Raw genomic sequence first — 22,463 nt, forward strand, 5'->3', positions numbered from 1 at the left:
CAGATTTCCAAGAAACATTCGATAAAGTTCATTACTATCGTGAAACTGATTGAGGATAGAAATTAGTGGGTATTTATTAAGGCAAAGATGTCACTTGTAGGGGCAGTGCTAGGCTTGTTGTACTGTGATTTAACAATTGTGGTTCAAGAACTTCATGCAGCCGTGTTGCATATTCATCTGAAGGGATGATTGGTTAAATCAAAGGTTATAGTTAGGACTCACGATGAGTTCAACTAATAGAAACAAGTGGGTAAAATGCTGACAGGAAAACGACCTTCAATCTTGTCGGATTAATTAATTGGTACTTTATGTATAGATCAAATAATCTGAAATAAATGAAGCTGGAAAGAATTCAGGACTGATAGTAAAGTCAGCCTTAAATATTTGTCAGTCTGAAATAAACAAAGGGAATAGAATTCTGAATTAGAGCCATGGAGCACTACAGCACACAAACAGACATTTGGCCCATCTAGTCCAGTTTAGTCCCATCAACCTGCACCTGGACCATAGCCCTCCATACCCCTCCCATCCATGTACCTATTCAAATCTCTCTTAAATGTTGAAATCAAACCTATATCCACCACTTCCACTGGCAGCTCGTTCCACACTTTCACCACTCTCTGGGTGAAGAAGCTCCCCCTCATGTTCCTCTTAAACATGTCACATTTCACCCTTAACCTATGGCCTCTATTACTTGGCTTCAACCAATCACATGCTGTACTATACAGTGCAAAGTCTGATTGCTCCTCAAGTGTCTGGATCTGTTTTTGCCATCGAACGTTTCCAGTTTTTGAAGAGCTCTAGAGCAGGGCATAGAGCCTGATTCCTGACATTCTTGGATTAATCTAAAAGGAAAATACTGTTTCTTTAGCCTTGACAGAAGATACTGGCAGGACAGTATGTAAGGCAAGGCAATGCAGATCCAAATTTTATTCAAGTATAAGTCAAGGTCATCTCCAGCACCATCTATAAATTTGCCAATGACACAGCTGTTGTTAATGGTGACGAGGAGGTGTACAGAGGTGAGGTAGATCAGCTGCTTGAGTGGTGTTAACCACAACCTTGCACTCAGTGTTAATAAGACCAAAGAATTGATTGTGAACTTCAGGAAGGGGATGTCAAGGAAACGCACACCAGTCCTCGAGGGATCAGCAGTGGAAAGGATAAGCAATTTCACGTTCCTGGGTGTCAACATCTCTGAAGACCAACATACTGATGCAATAACAAAGAAGGCACAACAGTGGCCATATTTCATCAGGAGTTTGGGGAGATTTGTTAGGATATTAAAGACTCTTGCAAATTTATACAGATGGAGAGCATTCTGACTGGTTGCATTACCATCTTACAAGGAGGGGCCACAGCACAGGATCGGTAAAAACTGCAGAAAGTTGTAAACTCAGCCAGCTCCAAGCCCAACTTGGAATGGTTTCCCATTTACAGTGATAATGGGAAATCCATAAACCGTCATTGGGGATACTGTTTGCTGGTGTGATGTAAAGTGTAGCGTAAGAGTTTTCAGGGTCTGTGACCAGTACTCAGTTTGTACTTTTATGAACTTACCTACTGTCCATTACAGCACTGGCGTTCAGGGCAGCAATGAAGGTCCTCTATCTCTGGTGATGTTCGGGGCTTCCTTCGTCGGTAGCACCCTATCAGTATTCACGCCTGCAAGTCCTGGGTGGAGGCTCAGGAATATAGTCACACTCAGATATAGAAGGATTCTTCATTGCTCTTTCTGTAACAATTTTGCTTTACCAGTCAGGGTTGTTAGCCCTGAGCTGAACCCCCGAACCTGGAGGACTGGTGGACCACACTTAGTCTGGCCTCTATCCTTTGACCTGTTTGGCATTTGTGACCCTACCAAAAGCCAAAGCATAAAGCCCTGACTTCGGCCAACGTAGCTCTCCTCGTCATTGAGGCACGCAAGCCTCCAAACCCAACGACAATGTGGCAGTCCTCTTGGAGGTCTTTCATGAAGAGACTAACTTATTCCATTGTACTTTGATGGACTGAACCACTCTTGTTGACTGGTTGCATTACCAAATTAATTATCTTTCAGTAAGGAGTTAAAGTGGGATTTAATAATGACAGAAGCTTGAGTAGATAATGTTGTAAGGGCTTTATTTTGAAGTTTTCTTTAGCTTAGTCATTATAATCTGGTGCTGGAATCTGACACAAGTACATCGGAATCAGTTTCATAGTTACTGAGCACAAGTTGTGAAATTTGTTGTTTTGTGGCAGCAGTGCAGTGCAGTTTACTTCATAACAAATTACTATGAGGTACAGTCATAAATAAATAGGTGGTTCAAAAGGGGGAGTGTCCATGGGTTCAGAAATCTGATGGCAGAGGGGAAGAAGTTGTTCAGAAAGTGTTGAGTGTGGGTCTTCATGCCCTGTCTTTGCAACCGTACTCCACTGGGATTCAGTGTCTGTGCCACTGTTGTTGAGTGCTTTTGCTTCTGAAAGCGCCGAGGCTGTGAGCTGCTTCCACAGCTGTCATCTCTGCCAGTTTTGGCCCACTAATATGATGAACTGAGACCGGGGCTTCGGCCTACTCCAGGTGCTCTGGGGAGCAGATCCAAGGACTCGTTGTGGTTTGGAATGTCGTTGTTTACTTCTGGTGTGTGTGTGTGTGTGTGTGTGTGTGTGTGTGTGTGTGTGTGTGTGTGTGTGTGTGTGTGTGTGTGTGTGTGTGTGTGTGTGTGTGTGTGTGTGTGTGTGTGTGTGTGTGTGTGTGTGTGTGTGTGTGTGTGTGTTCCCTCTTACTCAGCGCGGTGGTTAGTGGCTGCCTGTTAACAAACAAATCTCAAGATGTATAATTTATACAACCTTGATAATACATGTAATTTGAATCCTGAATATTGAGGGTCAGTGTCCACCTCAGAGAATCTGTCTGCGCACAGCTGTTTCTCAGTGAAAGTGGGCACACGTGATCCAGCAGGAGGGTGCACCTGGAACACCGTTCTCTAGCGAGGGTCAGTGCCATGACACTTGTACCCAGTGAGAGTCAGTGTCTGTGTAATTGTTCCCCAGTGAGAGTGAGTGCCTCTGGCACTGCGCACCAGTGAAACTTAGAGTTCCCAGTGGGAGCCAGTGACTGTGGGACTGTCACTGACTCGTTGCTGAAGAGCTACATAGGTGTTGGATTCTCGCTGGTTTCGTTACACAAACATTGACCCCCCCACAGGCAAACAGTTCTCCAGGTGCTGACTGGCTTTAGGGAGCAGTTGGTTAACACTCAGTCTCCCTGGAGAACAATTAAATAAATAGTTACTCCCACTTGGCAATTACTTGCAGTCTCTGAGTCTCACTTCTGAACAATTATGCAGTGGAGAATCAGTATCTGAGCAACTGTAACACTTGGTGCCTGAGCAATTGTGTGCCAGAATTGATGCCCATACAACAATCAGCCGCAGGAGTCACTGTCTGTGCCTCTCTTCCCAGTGGACGATACAGTCTGTGCCTCTCTTCCCAGTAGACGATACAGTCTGTGCCTCTCTTCCCAGTGGACGATACAGTCTGTGCCACCGACCCCAGTGGACGATACAGTCTGTGCCTCTCTTCCCAGTGGACGATACAGTCTGTGCCACTGACCCCAGTGGACGATACAGTCTGTGCCTCTGACCCCAGTGGACGATACAGTCTGTGCCTCTCTTCCCAGTGGACGATACAGTCTGTGCCACTGACCCCAGTGGACAATACAGTCTGTGCCTCTCTTCCCAGTGGACGATACAGTCTGTGCCACTGACCCCAGTGGACGATACAGTCTGTGCCTCTGACCCCAGTGGACGATACAGTCTGTGCCTCTCTTCCCAGTGGACGATACAGTCTGTGCCACTGACCCCAGTGGACGATACAGTCTGTGCCTCTCTTCCCAGTGGACGATACAGTCTGTGCCACTGACCCCAGTGGACGATACAGTCTGTGCCACCGACCCCAGTGGACGATACAATCTGTGCTACTGACCCCAGTGGACGAAACAGTCTGTGCCTCTCTTCCCAGTGGACGATACAGTCTGTGCCACCGACCCCAGTGGACGATACAGTCTGTGCCTCTCTTCCCAGTGGACGATACAGTCTGTGCCACCGACCCCAGTGGACGATACAGTCTGTGCCTCTCTTCCCAGTGGACGATACAGTCTGTGCCACTGACCCCAGTGGACGATACAGTCTGTGCCTCTCTTCCCAGTGGATGATACAATCTGTGCCACTGACCCCAGTGGACGATAAGTCTGTGCCACTGACCCCAGTGGACGATACAGTCTGTGCCTCTCTTCCCAGTGGACGATACAGTCTGTGCCACCGACCCCAGTGGACGATACAGTCTGTGCCTCTCTTCCCAGTGGACGATACAGTCTGTGCCACTGACCCCAGTGGACGATACAGTCTGTGCCTCTCTTCCCAGTGGACGATACAGTCTGTGCCACCGACCCCAGTGGACGATACAGTCTGTGCCTCTCTTCCCAGTGGACGATACAGTCTGTGCCTCTGACCCCAGTGGACGATACAGTCTGTGCCTCTCTTTCCAGTGGACGATACAGTCTGTGCCACTGACCCCAGTGGACGATACAGTCTGTGCCTCTGACCCCAGTGGACGATACAGTCTGTGCCACTGACCCCAGTGGACGATACAGTCTGTGCCACCGACCCCAGTGGACGATACAATCTGTGCCACTGACCCCAGTGGACGATACAGTCTGTGCCTCTCTTCCCAGTGGACGATACAGTCTGTGCCACCGACCCCAGTGGACGATACAGTCTGTGCCTCTCTTCCCAGTGGACGATACAGTCTGTGCCACCGACCCCAGTGGACGATACAGTCTGTGCCTCTCTTCCCAGTGGACGATACAGTCTGTGCCACTGACCCCAGTGGACGATACAGTCTGTGCCTCTCTTCCCAGTGGATGATACAATCTGTGCCACTGACCCCAGTGGACGATAAGTCTGTGCCACTGACCCCAGTGGACGATACAGTCTGTGCCTCTCTTCCCAGTGGACGATACAGTCTGTGCCACTGACCCCAGTGGACGATACAGTCTGTGCCTCTGACCCCAGTGGACGATACAGTCTGTGCCACTGACCCCAGTGGACGATACAGTCTGTGCCTCTCTTCCCAGTGGACGATACAGTCTGTGCCACCGACCCCAGTGGACGATACAGTCTGTGCCTCTCTTCCCAGTGGACGATACAATCTGTGCCTCTGACCCCAGTGGACGATACAGTCTGTGCCACTGACCCCAGTGGACGATACAGTCTGTGCCTCTCTTCCCAGTGGACGATACAGTCTGTGCCACTGACCCCAGTGGACGATACAGTCTGTGCCTCTCTTCCCAGTGGACGATACAGTCTGTGCCACCGACCCCAGTGGACGATACAGTCTGTGCCTCTCTTCCCAGTGGACGATACAGTCTGTGCCACCGACCCCAGTGGACGATACAGTCTGTGCCTCTCTTCCCAGTGGACGATACAGTCTGTGCCACTGACCCCAGTGGACGATACAGTCTGTGCCTCTCTTCCCAGTGGATGATACAATCTGTGCCACTGACCCCAGTGGACGATAAGTCTGTGCCACTGACCCCAGTGGACGATACAGTCTGTGCCTCTCTTCCCAGTGGACGATACAGTCTGTGCCACTGACCCCAGTGGACGATACAGTCTGTGCCTCTGACCCCAGTGGACGATACAATCTGTGCCACCGACCCCAGTGGACGATACAGTCTGTGCCTCTCTTCCCAGTGGACGATACAGTCTGTGCCACTGACCCCAGTGGACGATACAGTCTGTGCCTCTCTTCCCAGTGGATGATACAATCTGTGCCACTGACCCCAGTGGACGATAAGTCTGTGCCACTGACCCCAGTGGACGATACAGTCTGTGCCTCTCTTCCCAGTGGACGATACAGTCTGTGCCACTGACCCCAGTGGACGATACAGTCTGTGCCTCTGACCCCAGTGGACGATACAGTCTGTGCCACTGCCCCCAGTGGACGATACAGTCTGTGCCTCTCTTCCCAGTGGATGATACAATCTGTGCCACTGACCCCAGTGGACGATAAGTCTGTGCCTCTCTTCCCAGTGGACGATACAGTCTGTGCCTCTGACCCCAGTGGACGATACAATCTGTGCCACTGACCCCAGTGGACGATAAGTCTGTGCCACTGACCCCAGTGGACGATACAGTCTGTGCCTCTCTTCCCAGTGGACGATACAGTCTGTGCCACTGACCCCAGTGGACGATACAGTCTGTGCCTCTGACCCCAGTGGACGATACAGTCTGTGCCACTGACCCCAGTGGACGATACAGTCTGTGCCACCGACCCCAGTGGACGATACAGTCTGTGCCTCTCTTCCCAGTGGACGATACAGTCTGTGCCACCGACCCCAGTGGACGATACAGTCTGTGCCTCTCTTCCCAGTGGACGATACAGTCTGTGCCACTGACCCCAGTGGACGATACAGTCTGTGCCTCTCTTCCCAGTGGACGATACAATCTGTGCCACTGACCCCAGTGGACGATACAGTCTGTGCCACTGACCCCAGTGGACGATACAGTCTGTGCCTCTCTTCCCAGTGGACGATACAATCTGTGCCACTGACCCCAGTGGACGATAAGTCTGTGCCACTGACCCCAGTGGATGATACAGTCTGTGCCTCTCTTCCCAGTGGACGATACAGTCTGTGCCACTGACCCCAGTGGACGATACAGTCTGTGCCTCTCTTCCCAGTGGACGATACAGTCTGTGCCACTGACCCCAGTGGACGATACAGTCTGTGCCACTGACCCCAGTGGACGATACAGTCTGTGCCTCTCTTCCCAGTGGACGATACAGTCTGTGCCACTGACCCCAGTGGACGATACAGTCTGTGCCTCTCTTCCCAGTGGACGATACAGTCTGTGCCACTGACCCCAGTGGACGATACAGTCTGTGCCTCTCTTCCCAGTGGACGATACAGTCTGTGCCACCGTCCCCAGTGGACGATACAGTCTGTGCCACCGACCCCAGTGGACGATACAGTCTGTGCCTCTCTTCCCAGTGGACGATACAGTCTGTGCCACTGACCCCAGTGAGAATTATTGTCTGTGTTACTGACCCGCTGTTCCCAATGGACATTACTGTCTCTGTCACTGTTCCCAGTGGACGTTACTGTCTCTGTCACTGTCCCCAGTGGACGTTACTGTCCCTGCCACTGATCCCGGTGGATGTTACAGTCTGCGGCACTGAACCCAGTAGACATTACTGCCTCTGCCATTGTTCCCAGCGGGTGTTAATGTTTGCTTTACTGGTTTGTTTTACCAATCAGTGGGTGTCAGTCTTTGCCCGTGAGAATCACCCTGGTAAAGCTGAGTTTCTTGTATACACCAGTGCTTGTATGTATGGTGATCTGCACTGATGTGTAAGTGCATTTGTATCCCAGTAGCTCTGTAAGTGTTCACCAGTGCTTGCACAACTCTTCAACAACAAAAGCCAGCCTGTGTTGACGGCCAGTCCCTGAAATCACAGAGAAGTTGTTGCCTGAAGAAACCCCTGTCAGTACCTGTGCACCCATTCCCTGGTGGGAGCAAATGCCTGTGCAGCAGCACCCCGTTTACTGACAACTTTAAAAGACTGTGTTCGCGAGAGAACCTGTTGCTTTCAATGTTGTGTAGTAGACAGGGTCTCCCGAGGTATGAAAATTTCTTTCTGGGGCTCACCTCAGCACCTGTAGACTCCAGGTGTGTTACAAAGCGATAGAACAGTTGAAAAAGTCTTCCAGTGATTAATAAGACTGATTGGTAAGACGGTTAACGTGATAGAGAGAAACTCACCAGGGCCAATGCTTTTTGTAGCCTTTGTTCTGTTTCAAAGTGATTCTGTGCTTTGTTGTACTAGCAGACAAAAACATATATGTCACCATATACGATTCATTCATTTCCTCGCAGCAAACTCAGTAAATTCACAGTAACCAGAATGGGATCAGTGGAAGACTGTACCAACCTGGGCGTTCAACCAGTGTGCAAATGACAACAAACCATGCAAATGCAAAAGGAAGGAACTGGAGTTAGGCCTCACTGTATCTGTACAAAGGCAGAGTCCATCTCACTGTGCTCTTTGATTAGCTCCTGAGCGGCTGGGGCAGTTATACTGTTGTTGTTCACCCCTGTCATCGTTGAGAACGTGATGTTGAATCGCCTTCTTGAGCCAGACCAGTCCCAATGGATTAGTTGGAAATAAAAACATCTGTCTGTAAAGATCCAGCCAGATGAAATCTGTAGGAAATGACATGATTCTTATCTCTTTATCGATTGTTTGAAATGTAACATTTGCCAGACATTTAGTGAAATGTACAAGTGTGCATATGCCTGGAAAGGAATGTTGTGTTACATAATTTAATTTTTGCAGCAGTGATGGAGACCTGTCACTTTGAATTACAAATCCAATTGTCATTAAATAAGGTCAGTGCATTGTCAAGAGAGTTATCCTGGATGATGTTAGCTCAGTCATCTTTCAGCCAATCACTGAGATAAAGCCTCAAAGTAGATTTACTATCAAAGAATGTATAAATTATACATCTTGAGATTTGTTTGCTTAAGGCAGCCACAAGGCAAGAAACCTGAAGAACCCAATTAAAAAAACAGAAAGATCATGACCACTGTACTGAGGAGGAGGAAAGATTACACACACACACCTTGCAAACAACAGTGGTAAGTGCCACCGTTCTGAACCGGAACCACTGCTCGGAGCAGCTGGTGTAGGCCCAAACCTCGATCTCAGTTCATTGTATTAGTGAGGCAGAAATGCCACGAAACTCACACAGATGAACAGTTCACAGCCTCAACGCCATCGGGAGAGGGACGGACATCGCAGGAGAGTGAGTGAAATCAGCCCGACACTCGGGCTTTCTAGTCTATCTGGACCGATGCTTAACTTGTCCAAGCACCAGACGGGGCTTCGCTGTAAGGCCCAGATCCTGGCGCAGTGACACGTTTGGGCAGCACAGCTCGATCACCAATTCGGTCCCGCACTTGGAGCGATCCAACCTTGCAACCGGGTTAGGCGGACGGGTGTTGAATCCCTTCCGCATTGACCCCATCTCCATATCGCTCACTCCAACAGCGATTCCAGCTTCGTCTGCGACCACGCCTTGTGCACTTCTTCTTTCATCCATGTGCCTGCCCAAGAGTCTGTTAAACGTCCCTAAAGTATTTGCCTCTACCACCACTCCTGGCAGTGCATTCCACCCATCACTCTCTGTGTAAATAAAAACTTACTTCTGACATCCCCCTCTGTACCTTCCACCAATAACCTTAAAATCACCTTGAGTGATAAAGAAGGGTGTTGGCCAGAAGCATTGACTATTTATTCATTTCTGTCTATTTTGCCTGAACTGCTGAGTTCCTCCGGTATTTTGTGTGTGTTACCCTAAAATTAAATCTTTCTGCACTTATTACTGTGCTGTGGGCGAGCCGTACCATTGGGTGTGTGCTCTCTGGCACTGGCATTGCAGTTTCTTTCTCACTTTTCTCTGTCTGTATACACGCTACAACTGCAGAATGTGGCATAGATTTCCCACAATTCACTCTGACTCGTCTGTGTCGGTCAACGGTTGAAGCTGAACACAAATATAATTTCAGACTACTTGTATCACGTAGGAATGTGGAGAAACAAGAAATTAACTTTTATTGAATATAATGCATTTAATTTCATAATGGTGCTGACGCTTTGCAGTAGTTCAACTAAGTTAAAAATGTTTGGTTTATGATTTTCATTGGTACTCAGTGTCTGAGGCTTCTCGCTTAACAATAATCAGCAATAATAATAGATGGATTCCAGTTGCCCTGATAGCGTTTCTCCACGGTTGCAACGTCCTGGTGAAACCTTTCACCACGCTCGTCACTGACAATGCCAAGATTTGCAGGGAAGAAGTCTAAATGGGAATGCAGAAAACGAATCTTTAGTGACACGTTGCACTTCATGGTTTTGTATGCTTGAAGCATGTAGTCAACCAGCTGTATGTAGTTTTGTGCTCTGTAATTGCCAAGGAAATTTTCAACAACATCGTAGAAGTTCTTTGAATTGCGTGTCATTGATGACCTGTTTGACTTTTGTGGACCAACAAAAATGCTTTCCTTAATCTTGGCATCAGTTATTCTGACTTAAATAATGAATTGAAATTTAAAAAGAATAGGCAAATTCAAAACAAAAGTGCATGATAGGGAAAGTTCATGGCGATTTTCAGGATCAGCAGCCCAAAATCCATAAGATACACCCTAAGTATTCAGGAAACAATATTTTTGTTGTCCAGAGTTACTTACTGGACAACTGTGTACTTGAAAGCTTCTTCACTTTCTTTACCACCCTGATACAGGTAGTATTTCCCTGAGCATGATCACATGGTAGAAATAACATTTCCCCTGTATATTTCTTGAATCTTTCCTGAACTAATGGGAGCAACTTCTCTCCAAGGTATCATACAGCAAGAAATACTCTTTTCTGAAGAATAAATAAAAGCTTGCAAACTGCACACTCTCTCAATTGAGTAGCAGGAAATTACAGATGGCAATTTCTGGATTCCATGTTTTAGCCATGGCAATGTGCACTGAAGCAGCCATGCCATTTTTTTGGTACATTGATGAAGAATAGGCAGTTTAACCATCATCACAACCACAAAATCAAGGCTGTTGAGTCATCTTCCTTATTCTGTTATCTGTCAAAGCCAGAATTAATAACCGGTACGTGCCGACTGATAAATATTCTCTCACGTTGCTTGATAATTTTTTCTTAGAACGTTGATGTTGGCCAGCATGTTAGCAGGTACTGTAACACTATCACAGCACCAGTGACCTGGGTTCTATTCCATTGCTGTGTGTGAGGAGCTTGTATGGTCTTTCTGTGTTTGTTTGTGTGTTTGGTTTCCTCGTGCATTCCAGAGATGTACAGGTTGGAGTCATAAAGTACTACAGCCACAGAAACAGGCCCTTCGGCCCACTTAATCCGGCCGAACTGCTGTTTGGCCTAGTCCTATCAACCTGTATCTGGCCCATAGACCTCTGTACCCCTCCTATCCATGTAACTTAACCAAACTTCTCTTCAGAGTTGCAGTCATCCAGCGCTTTTGCTGACAGCTTGTTCCACACTCACACATCTCTCTGAGTGAGGTTCCTCTTAAATATTTCACCTTTCACTCTTAACCCCTGACTTCTAGTTCTGGCCTCATCCAATCTCAGTGGAAGAAACATGCTTGCATTTCCCTATCCATACCCCTCATAGCTTGTATACCACCATCAAATCCCAGTGCTCTCCTGTCAGCCCTGTTCTGATTTGACCTCCCTAAGTGCAACTCTTCACACTTGCCTGCATTAAATTCCATCTGCCATTTCTCAGCCCATTTTTCGAGCAGGTCCAGATCGTACCGTAAGCTTTGATAATTTTCTTTGCTGTCCACCATGCCTCACTCCAGTCTTGGTGTCATCCTCAACTTTGCTCCTCCAGTTTTCCATATTGTCCTCTGACTCGTTAATACAGATGACAAACGACAAAGGATCGGTCACCTAGTTGTAGTTAGTCAGTGCGGCCTCTTTGGATTGGAAAGTCCCTGTTATTCTGTTGTATTGCTAAATAAATAAATAATAAGTCAGTGTGACAGTGGATTTTGTTAATTACTGAGTCCACTATCAATGGCATGGAAAATGTTTACTTTTTTATTCTTCTGTTATTATTCAGCATATTATAGAGTCATAGAAAAGTACAGTTCAGAAACAGGCCCTTCAGCCCATCTAAATAAGCATCCGTTAGTCTCGTGAGACCATGGATTTGCGCCTTGGAAGGTTTCCAGGGCACAGGCCTGGGCAGGGTTGTATGGGAGACCGGCAGTTGCCCAAGCTGCAAGCCTTCCCCTCTCCATGCCAAGTGAAGGGCACTAGGACCCAAGTAGCTTGGCACCAGTGTCGTCACAGATAGTGCCTTGCTCAAGGACACAACACGCTGCCTCAGCTGAGGCTCGAACCAGTGACCTTCAGATCACTAGACCTGATACCTTATCCACTAGGCCATGCGCCAACACTCAGTCCATCTAGTCAGCGCTGAAACATTTAAACTGCCTCCTCCCATCGACCTCCATATTATGTTTACATCTATTAGCAGGAGAAAGTTTACCGTGGAATTCTCTATCTATATTTCTGTGGTATCAAAGAAGACTTTACAACTTCTGCAGTATATTGTATACCTTTATATTTGTGTGATGTGAAAGGTCTTTGTCAATGTTTCAGAGAGATTTTGCAGATTGCCAAACGTGCAGCAGTAACCTCAACATTGTGATTTACTCCTGCAGCTCTATTGCAATGGCCGTGACTCATCATCTGTCACACCGTCGTGTGATCAAAGTCACACCGAGAACCACCAGAAGGTGCTGGAGCAGCAGTTGCCCCTTGTGAGAAAGATTGAAGCCATGAAGATACTGGAAACTAAAAAGATTGGCAGGATTCAAGATCACGACAAGGACCACGTACGACCGATTGGTGCTGTTTCTGATCAGAAAAGAAAAGTTGTTTCTTCCAATATCGATGTCCCTCGTGCAAGGTAGGGGAATTATCCTTTTAAAATAAGGAACTTGTGGAATACTCGACCCTTTTGTCACAATAAAATTTATTTTTATAGTTAAAACCAGAAAATGATGGAAACACTCTACGTTTGCAGAGAAGGAGAAATGTAATGTTTATGTGGTGTACTCCAAAATCCAGGTCTAAAATCAGCACAGTCCATTATGGTTAATTGGAGCAGCTGCTTATTAAGGCCAACTCTTAAAGAACAAAAACTAATCAAGAAAATAGCTAGAATGCCTTTTGTTTATTTGGGATACTATTGTCATTTAATTGGGACAGGAGACCATTGCCAAACAGCTTCTAAACTAGCGACAGTCACGTGCCCTTGTGTGGCTGTTAGACACTACACTGTGCATAGAACAGACAGTTTTAAAATAGCGTTAAGTTGGTTGTGTTTGTGATCAAAAAGCAGTGATTTTTGTGGCTGATAGTGCAGTTTCAAGCATTCAGGCTTGGAGATGCCAGAAGTGGCCGGGAGTGAAAATGAAACTATTTCACTACTTCAACAAGTTAGGAATTACGAAGAATTTGAAGGTATTGACAGTAATCCTAAATGGTACAATGAAAATGAAGATTTGAAGGATGCAATTGTCAAAAGTATTGTATGAAGGTAGTCCATTATCTACACTAGGTGTCTATACTGATTTTATTTATTTACAGTCAATCAAAAGAACACGGCACTGTATGCTTTCTGAATTCCTCCATTAATAACTGTTAGAAACTAATGTCCAGTTTTACACTACTGTAGTAGTATTGGTAATGTTCTTATTTGTTCTGTACTTCATTTAAATACATAATTTGGTACTCAGTTAAATGGTAGATTGTCTTTTTATACCTTTTTCACCTTTTTCACCAGTTTCATGAAACTTCAGCTAATTGGGGCAACTGCTTAAGTGGTCCAAAATGTACAGGTCCCAATGTGTCCCAATTAACCAGACTCCAATGTATTTAGATATTAAAACATTATAAAAAAATGCTCTAAGCATCTGTTTCTGTGGAAAATTTTCAAAAGGACATTCCTCACAAGAGCCTTTTTATAATATTTTGAGTAAACTTTGTGACAACAGTGCACTTTCTCAATAATCTCCTGCTACGATTATGAAGCAAAAGACAGAAGCCTAACTCAAGCCAAGGACTCAGCTACATTGGATGGCTATGTGGAGCATTATTGGGATCAGAAACTGGAGCCAAGCAGAAAATATAGCAAAACGTTGCCATTCATCGTGACACAAGGGAAATGGAGATTAACTGTCCCACATAATTTGAAATATCAATTCATAAAACTATGAAATGCTGACGCTGTTGATTGGGGGAGAAAAAAAGATGGCAGATTCCCCAAAAAGTGTCTGTCTTAAAATGGCATGAACCTGCATCTCTGACCTATTCAATTCAATTTATTTGTCTTTCAACCATACATGAATACTCATGAATAAAGCCAAGGTTACTTTGGGGCCACGGTGCAAAACGGAGTACCAACAAGTCATGCAGTTAAGTAATTCAATTGTAATTACAGCAACACAGTTGTGTACGTTGAGGATATGTAATGACTCATATTGAAAGTCATGAATTTACATGTACATTAATCTGGAGAGTTATACAAGGGCTGAAAGCAAATATTTTTCACTTTGATTTTTCAATGCGTATATATTTTGCCTAGTTTGATCTCGAAACTTTACTATTATACTCGGGAAGTTAGTTGTAATAAAAAAAAACCATTAACAGCACAAAATAAGTTTTAGCTGTTTTGTTAAAACATGAAAATAGCATATGAAAGAGATTGAATTGTTTATAGGACTCATAAACTTTGGATTTAGAATTGCAGTCAACTTTCCAAATACTGTCACCCCAGGCAGCCAGGAGCATGCTCACAGATCAAGGATCAAATTTATTTGCCATATACAGTTACATGTATTAGGAACTTGTTGTGGTGTGTTGACATGGCATGCTACAAAAAACAATGACATTTAACAATTCTAAAGAATAAAAAATCATATAAAAATAAGTTAGAGGTTTAAGTCTGGATATGTAATAAAATGTGAATAATTACATAAAAGCCAGCACGTGTTTACAATGTAAACAGCATGTACAATTGCATGGTGGTATGAACATTGATTTCTCGAACTTCCGGTAATTACTCTTCCCCCCTCACCATTCCCCATTCCTGCTTTCCTCTCTCACCTTACCTGCCCATCACCTCCCTCTGGAGCTCCTGCTTCTTCCCTTTCTTTCACGGTATTCTGAGCTCTCCTATCAGATTCCCCCTTCTCCAGCCCTGTATCTCTTTCGCCAATGAACTTCCCAGCTCTTTACTTCACCCTCTCCTCCCTCTTCCAATTTCACCTATCACCTACCACCTTCCTCCCCTTCCCCCAACTCTTACTCTGACCTCTCCCCTTCCTTTCCAGTCCCAATGAAGGGTCTGGGCCCAAAACGTTGAATGTTTGCTATTTTCCATAGATGTTGCCTGGCCTGCTGAGTTCCTCCAGCATTTTGTTTGTGTTGCTCTGGATTTCCAGCATCTGTAGGTTTTCTTGTTTGTGATGGACAATTTTATACTTTCAAAAAAAAATCATGATCTGATTAAGGAATATCACCGCAACTTGCAGGTTTACCAACTGTGGAGATGATTATGCTGTTGATAGTTGGTTTTAAAGATTATAGCAGTGCTGTTGAAGCAGAGTTGAAATGCTCGCTTTCCTTTGAAGTGTGCAGGCGGTGCATGTTAAATTCTCACTATTGTGGTTTTACAACTTTGTTGAAGCAGTTAAAATGAATGTGCTTGCACCCAGCTTTTCATTTCAAAGATAGGTTTCTGTTTGTCTGTGTTCTAGCTGGTATGCATACAATTGGATTGTTATGTGGTATGGAAGTACAGTGAACTTCCAGACACTATGAGTTTTTAGGGTTTAATCGATCTTTCCTTGGAGAATGTGCAGCCTGCAAACCTCGGAGACATGCCACCTGAGCACCACATAAGCTCACAGCAATTGGAGATGTTTTATTCAGGACAAAACGCAAAAGTTTCTGCTACATTCCCCTAAGCTGATTCAGACGGTTAAATATTGTAGTTGTGCTACCCAGCTGCTAATCTCTGTGCACATCTTTGCTGCTTTTGCATTCTGTTTTAGTGGCATTGGCTGCTGACGTGGGTTTGGTCAGCTGTGGCCAACCTTGAAAGGCAAGCAATCAGATTTCTGCCTTCTTAGTCATATTCATGTTTGGTAAAGCAATGGTGCAACATCAAATACAATTAGAAAATGATAATCCAGAGGAGATCTGGCAGCTTCTTGGGACAGAATAAGAGTTTGTGTTTCAGGTTAAATCAGCCTTCTTCTGAACATTTCTTTTGTCCTTTAATTGCCATTACGTCAGCTCTTTCGCAGTGACTATTTTAGCTATAGTACATCAAGGATCAATTTTATTCACCGTATATATTAGAAATTTGCTGTGATGGTTGTCACAACATGCATCAAAAAACAACCAACAGTTGTAAAGAATAACGATTTTAATCAAAATTAAGTTAGAACTACAGATTGGGAATTAACGGTGCATAAATACATAAATGGAAAAGGCAGTTTTCTTGGTGAGTAGTGTCGACAATGATTTTTTTTCTTGCCCATTTCATTATACGAGTCCTGCAGTCAAATGATCTTTGCTGCTGTCCTGACAGTTCACTGGAGTTTTCATTGTTTATGTCACACCACACCGGATTCCAGTTAATTGGTTAATCTGGGCAGCTGCTTATCTGGGACAACTCTTAAGAACAAATACTAATTGAGAAAATAGCCGGGGTTTCCTTCGTCTACTTGGGCACTATGCCACTTAATTGGGATGGGATGGGAGACTGTTGTCAAACTGTTTCCAACTAGTGTCAGCTGCATGCGCGTCTGTGGCTGTTAGACACCACACTGTGCTTAGAGAGAAAAGTTTTTAAATGGTGTCAGTTGTGAGTACTTGTGTTATGTTATCCATTTGGGCCAATGGACGCTCACTCAAAAAGCAGTGATTTTTTTGTGATAATTTTATGCCAGGTAATTTATTGTTGGATTACACCACTACTTCATGCAGGAAGGCAATGAAAGCAGTCCATTATCAGCACTAGGTGGTTGCAATGATTTGTTAATTTACATCAGTCAAAAGAACACAGCAATGTACACTGGATAGATTCATCTATCGATAACTACGCTCATTCTATTTCTGGTGTTCCCACAGCCAATGGTCTCACTTTAAGGACTCTTCATTTTGTTATTTCATGCTCTTGCTATTTATTGCTATTTATTTATATTTGCATTTGCACAGTTTGTTGTTCGTTGATCCTGTTTACAGTATGCCCACAGGAGTGACTCTAATAGTAAATTTTACATTGAACTTTGAACTATTTAGGAACCAGTACATATTTTTATAGTACTGTAATAGTATTGGTAGTGTTCTAATTGGTGCATTTCATTTAACTGGAATTCACTGTAATTTGAATATAAATAATTTGTTACTTCATTAAATGGTAGTTTGCCTTTTTAAAATTTGAATTTATTTAACTCTTTAAGTCCATCCCACAATGTGAATGAGTAAAATTCTTTGCATTATGACTCTGTTGCAGTGTACAAACATGTGAATTTAAAACCGTTTGCCAGATGGAAGCAGCTGGAACGGTTTATGGTTGGGGTGACTGGTGTCCCCGATGATTTTCTGGAACTTCTTTCTGCACCTGCTGCTGTAAGTGTCCTCAGTTAAGAAGGGGTAGGAGCTGGAACTGGATGAACTCCGGAACATTCAGGAGGCTGAGGATATGATAGATAGGACACATAGAGAGGTAGTTACACCCAAGATGCAGGACACAGGAAACTGGGTGACAGTCAGGAGGGGGAAGGGGCTTAAGGAGCCAGTGTAGAGTACTCCTGGTGTACCATTTTGGATACTGTGTGGGGGAATGACCTAACTGAGGAAAGTCACGATGGTTAGGTTGCTGGCACTGTGTCTGGCTATTTGTCTCAAAAGAGAAGTGGGGAGAAGAGATGAGCTGTGGATTCATTAGTTAAGGGAACAGAAAGGAGGTTCTGTGGGTGAGAATGAGATTCCCGGATGGTATGTTGCCTCCGGGTGCCAGGGTCTGGAATATCTCAGATTGGGTCCTCAGACTTCTTAAGTGGGAGGGTAAACAGCCAGAGGTCATGGCCCATGTAGGTACCAATGACATGTGTAGGATGAGTGATGAGATTTTGCATAGGGAGTTCAGGGAGTTAGGTGGTAAGTTAAAAGACAGGACCTCCAGGGTTGTGATCTCAGGATTGCTACCCATGCCACGTGCTAATGAGGCCAGACTTCACAGTTTAATACATGGCTAAGGTCTTGGTGTGGGAGGGAGGGCGGGCATAAGATTTTTGTATCATTGGGCTCCCTTCCAGGGAAGGTGGGACTTGTACAGAAGGGACAGTTTGCACCTGAACTGGAGAGCGACTGATATCCTAGCAGAAAGGTTTGTTAATGCTGCACAGTTAATGCTTAAACTAGAGTTGCAGGGGGGGTGGGAACCAAAGTGCCAGAACAGTGAGTGGACTGGTTGTGGAGGCAGGTTTTGGTAAGACCTCGGACAAAGTTAGGAATCAAAAGGCTGAGCTTGGTGCGACAATATTGAAAAGGGTGAATCTGAATGCGCACGGTATACGGAATAAGGTGGATGAACTTGCAGCACAGTTGCAGATTGGCAGGTATGATGTAGGCTTTACGGAATCATGGCTGAAAGATTATAGCTGGGGGCCTAAGGTAAGGCAGGAAGGCAGAGGGGGTGGCATTACTCTGTTGGTAAAAAAGTGAAATCAGATCATTAGAAAGCGGTGACATAATGTCAGACGGTGTTGAATCATTGTGGAGGCAGCCAAGGAACAGCAAATGTAAAAAGACTGATGGGACTTGTATACAGATCCCAAATCCCTAGTAATAAGGATGCTGCCAACGGGAGATAGAAACTGCATGCTCTTAGGTAGAAGAAATGAAAGGGTTGACTATTTTCTAAACAGAGAGAAAATACAAAAAACCGAGATGCAAAGGTAGTTGGGAGTCCTTTTGCAGGATTCCTGAAAGGTTAATTTGCAGGTTGAGTCAGTGGTGAGGAAGGCAAATGCAATGTCAGCATTCAGTTCAAGAGGACTAGAATATAAAAGCAAGGATGTAATGTTGAAACTTTATAAAGCACTGATAAGGTCTCACTTGGATGATTGTGAGCAGTTTTGAGCCCCTTATCTTACAAGGGATGTGCTGAAACTGGAGAGGGTTCAAAGAAGGTTCACGAAAAGGATTCCAGGAATGAATGGTTTGTCATATGACGATCATTTGATGATTTTGGACCTGTATTTACTAGAATTCAGAAGAATTAAGGGGTTATCTCATTGAAACCTATCGAACAGTGAAAGGCTTTGATAGAGTGGATGTGGGGAGGATGTTTCCTATGGTGGGAGAGTCTAAGACCAGCCTCAGAATAGAGGGGCATCCTTTTAGAACAGAGATTTGGGATATTCTTTAGCCAGAAGGTAGCGAATCTGTTGAATTCTTTGCTGCAGGCAGCTGTGGAGGCCGTCTTTATGTATGTTTAAGGAGAGGTTGATAGATTTTTGATTGGTCAGGGCATGAAGGGATACAGGGAAAAGGCTGGAGATTGGGGCTAAGAGGAAAATTGGATCAACCATGGTGAAATGGCAGAGCAGACTCAATGGGCCAAATGCCTAATTCTCCACCAAAATCTTATGGTCTCATGATACTGGTCCCAATGTGTCCCACTAACTGGAATTCATTGTCATTTGAATTTAAATGATTGAATATTTAATACAGAGATGCTAAATTAGATCAGAATATTTAGAGAATTTTCTTTATTTTTCCTGAGCTTGTGTATATCCTAATCTGCGTTTGGTTGCTGAATGTTTTATCCTCAGCTGTTTTCTTCAAGTTTAATTGACAACATACATTTTTTGAAGAAACTGCAATGTTTAATATTTTTTTAAAAAGCATTATTATGCATTATTTAATAGTTTTTTTCCTCAACATATACATTAATAACAAGACTGTGGAAGGGTTCGAGGCAGTGATATAGGCCTCCACTCAGCCTATTCCACTGATATAAAATTATTGAGTGCTTCCCTTGTACAATAAGATGGAACCATGGGCCTCATCATCTACTTCATTATGGCCTTGCACCTTATTGTCCGCAATGCACTTTCTCTGTAACTGTAACACCTTATTCTACATTCTGTTATTGTTTATCTTATCCTACCTCATTGCGCTCTTGAAAGCAAGCAAGTTTATTTGTAAAGCACTGTCCAAACACAAAGCAGTTCAAAGTGCTTTACATAGAACAAGATATAAAAATCAGACATCAAATTTCAAGCAGTATATAAGAATAAAGTCACACAAAAAATAGATAATGATAAATATAAGTTGCAGTGCAGGAGATTCTAATTAAAAGCTACAGTGAAAAGCCTCGATTTAAAAGAGTTTGAAGTTGGGGCAGACTTCAGATCCTCTGGAAGGTTATTCCAGATATGTGGAGCACAGTAACTAAAAGCTACCTCACCATGTTTAGTTTTGACCCTGGGGACGGTAAGCAGACCCCTCCTAGGCAACTGGAGAGCTCGGGAGGTTCATAATGCAGCAGGAGATGGGAGATGTATTTTAACCCTAGACCATTCAGTGCTTTATAAACCAGTAGTAAAATTTTAAAGTCAATCCTGTGATAGACTGAAAGCAGGTGTAGTGATTGAGAACTGGAGTGATGTGTTCTACTTTCTTGGTCTTAGTGAGGACTCTAGCAGCGGCGTTCTGAATGAGCTGCAGCTGTCTGAGGGATTTTTTACAGAAATCTGTGAAAACGCCATTACGGTAGTCAAGCCAACTAAAAATTAATATGTGGACAAGTTGTTTTGGATTCTGCAGAGACATAAATCCTTTAACTCTCGCTGTATTTTTAAGATGGTAGTAGGCTGACTTTGTAACTGTCTTTATGCGGCAGTTAAAATTCAAGTCGGGGTCCATCACAACACCAAGGTTTCTGGCTTGGTTTATGGTCTGTAACAATAGGGGTGTAAGGAAATAATCTGTATGAATCGTCTGCTAGACATGTTTTACACTCTACCTCGGCACAGGTGACAGTAATAAACCAATTTACAATTTTGTTAAATCAGGGTCTGCCTTTCAGTTGTAACCTCTTGTGTCGTGACCATTAATTTGTCAGAAAAAAGGCAAAGAAGTCCTTAAAACCTGCTCATTTTGCATCAGATGGGAAGCAGCAATGGTTAATTCCTGACAAGGCGACCCCTTCTTTGATAGTCATAGGAATACCCTTAGGTTCCAGAAATCTTTAGCTTGCAATAGTGGAGAGATCTCGTCTGCTGAGGTTTTTCTTTTGTGTTGCAGATTATAGAAGCTGCAGGTCCAGCTGCTCGGTCATAGCTTCATCGCTAAACCTCCTCACTTCATTTGCGTTTCTTCTGTTAAGGCCATTCTCCTTGGCCAAAAATGTGGTTCTCCAACCCAATATCTGCATGTTAAAATACATTTATTATTAAAGTGTGTAATATATTATACAGCCTTGAGATTTGACTCCTTACAGGCAGCCACGAAACAAAGAAACCCAAAAGAACCCAAGAAGAGAAGACTGTCAAACACCCAGTGTACATAGTGAAAGAAAAGCAAGCAAATAGCATCTGAAGCAGGCCCACAGCCTCAGCCTCTGTTCAGCGAACGGCAGAATAAGTATCGCGGAGCCCGCAGATATGAACCCTGTGCAGCCGGAGCAGGCCACAGCTTCAGTGCAGCGCAGAGCGGAGTAAACATCGCCAAGCAGTGAGCAGATCTGGCCCAACCCTTGCCTCTGGTTCCGATGTCCTGATAGTGGAATGCACTGCCGGTGGCAGTGGTGGAAGCGGATACGATAGGGTCTTTTAAAAGCCTCTTAGATAGGTACATGGAGCTTAGAAAAATAGAGAACTATGCGGTAGGAAAATTCTAGGCTGTTTCTAGAGGAGGTTACACGGTTGGCACAATATTGTGGGCCGAAGGGCCTGTAATGTGCTGTAGATTTCTGTGTTTTATATTCTATGTTTTCAATCCATGTATGATTCAATGTTAAATGTTAATAATCTTTGAATGCCTTCTTGAGGCCTTATGTTAAAGATGCTGTGTTTTTTTTTTGCAGTTATATATTTTTTGCTGTTTTTCTTCGGCCATGAGTGACAGTTTTGTGGTCAGTGGTGACATTGAAAGTATGGGCAGAAACATCCATCCTTTTATCAAATGGTCAATGTGGCAGGTATCTGCTTTTAAGTGGGGTGCTTTTTTTTAGTTCAATTAATGTTTTAATGACTTTGTCAATTGTTTCCTGACTGTTGTTCAAAAAGAAAAACTCCCCTCGTTTTTGATTGTGTAGATATTCTCAGAATATGATGAAGGATGTTTGTGTTGCAGGGTGGAACCTTTCTTTTTACCCAACATCTGCATCAACTGTAAATCAAATCCGTTGTAAACCTGCCCCTGTTTTGCCACAACATGTTATTTTAGCCCAGTCCTCCTCTTCTCCCATTAACTTCTCCCACCGTGCCAATGTGAGGTAACGTCTGATTTCAAAACCTGCTTGGTGGTAGTAGAAAGTGTTCAGGGATATGATGCCACATCGCATCTGATGATGCAACTGGACCTGATTGCAATACCGGAACCCCTAACACAACTGCTACAACAGTGCCAAACTGGCAAAATGTGTTAAAGCTTGCAGTAAGGGACAATATTATAGGCACATGTTACATATTAATGCAAAGTTTTTATTTTCAAGCTATTTGTGCATTGACTAGTCCAGATTCTGAATCCTTAGAAAATAATTGATTCAGCAAGGATTTCTGAAATTAT

At 44.1% G+C, this 22,463-nt stretch overlaps 1 protein-coding gene across 3 annotated transcripts in view; it reads left to right on the top strand.

Annotated features, from left to right (window-relative positions):
- The window catches only part of znf704 (zinc finger protein 704), a 192,014-nt gene that overhangs the window by 15,515 nt on the left and 154,036 nt on the right, over positions 1-22,463 (top strand). For all 3 annotated transcript variants that reach the window (XM_073039817.1, XM_073039834.1, XM_073039826.1), the window contains exon 2: positions 12,308-12,555. In XM_073039817.1, the coding sequence (XP_072895918.1) occupies positions 12,308-12,555 (248 nt within the window). The remainder of the gene's footprint in view (positions 1-12,307; positions 12,556-22,463) is intronic.

The sequence above is a fragment of the Hemitrygon akajei genome, chromosome 1 (assembly GCF_048418815.1).
Source record: "Hemitrygon akajei chromosome 1, sHemAka1.3, whole genome shotgun sequence".
NCBI classification, from domain to species: domain Eukaryota; kingdom Metazoa; phylum Chordata; class Chondrichthyes; order Myliobatiformes; family Dasyatidae; genus Hemitrygon; species Hemitrygon akajei.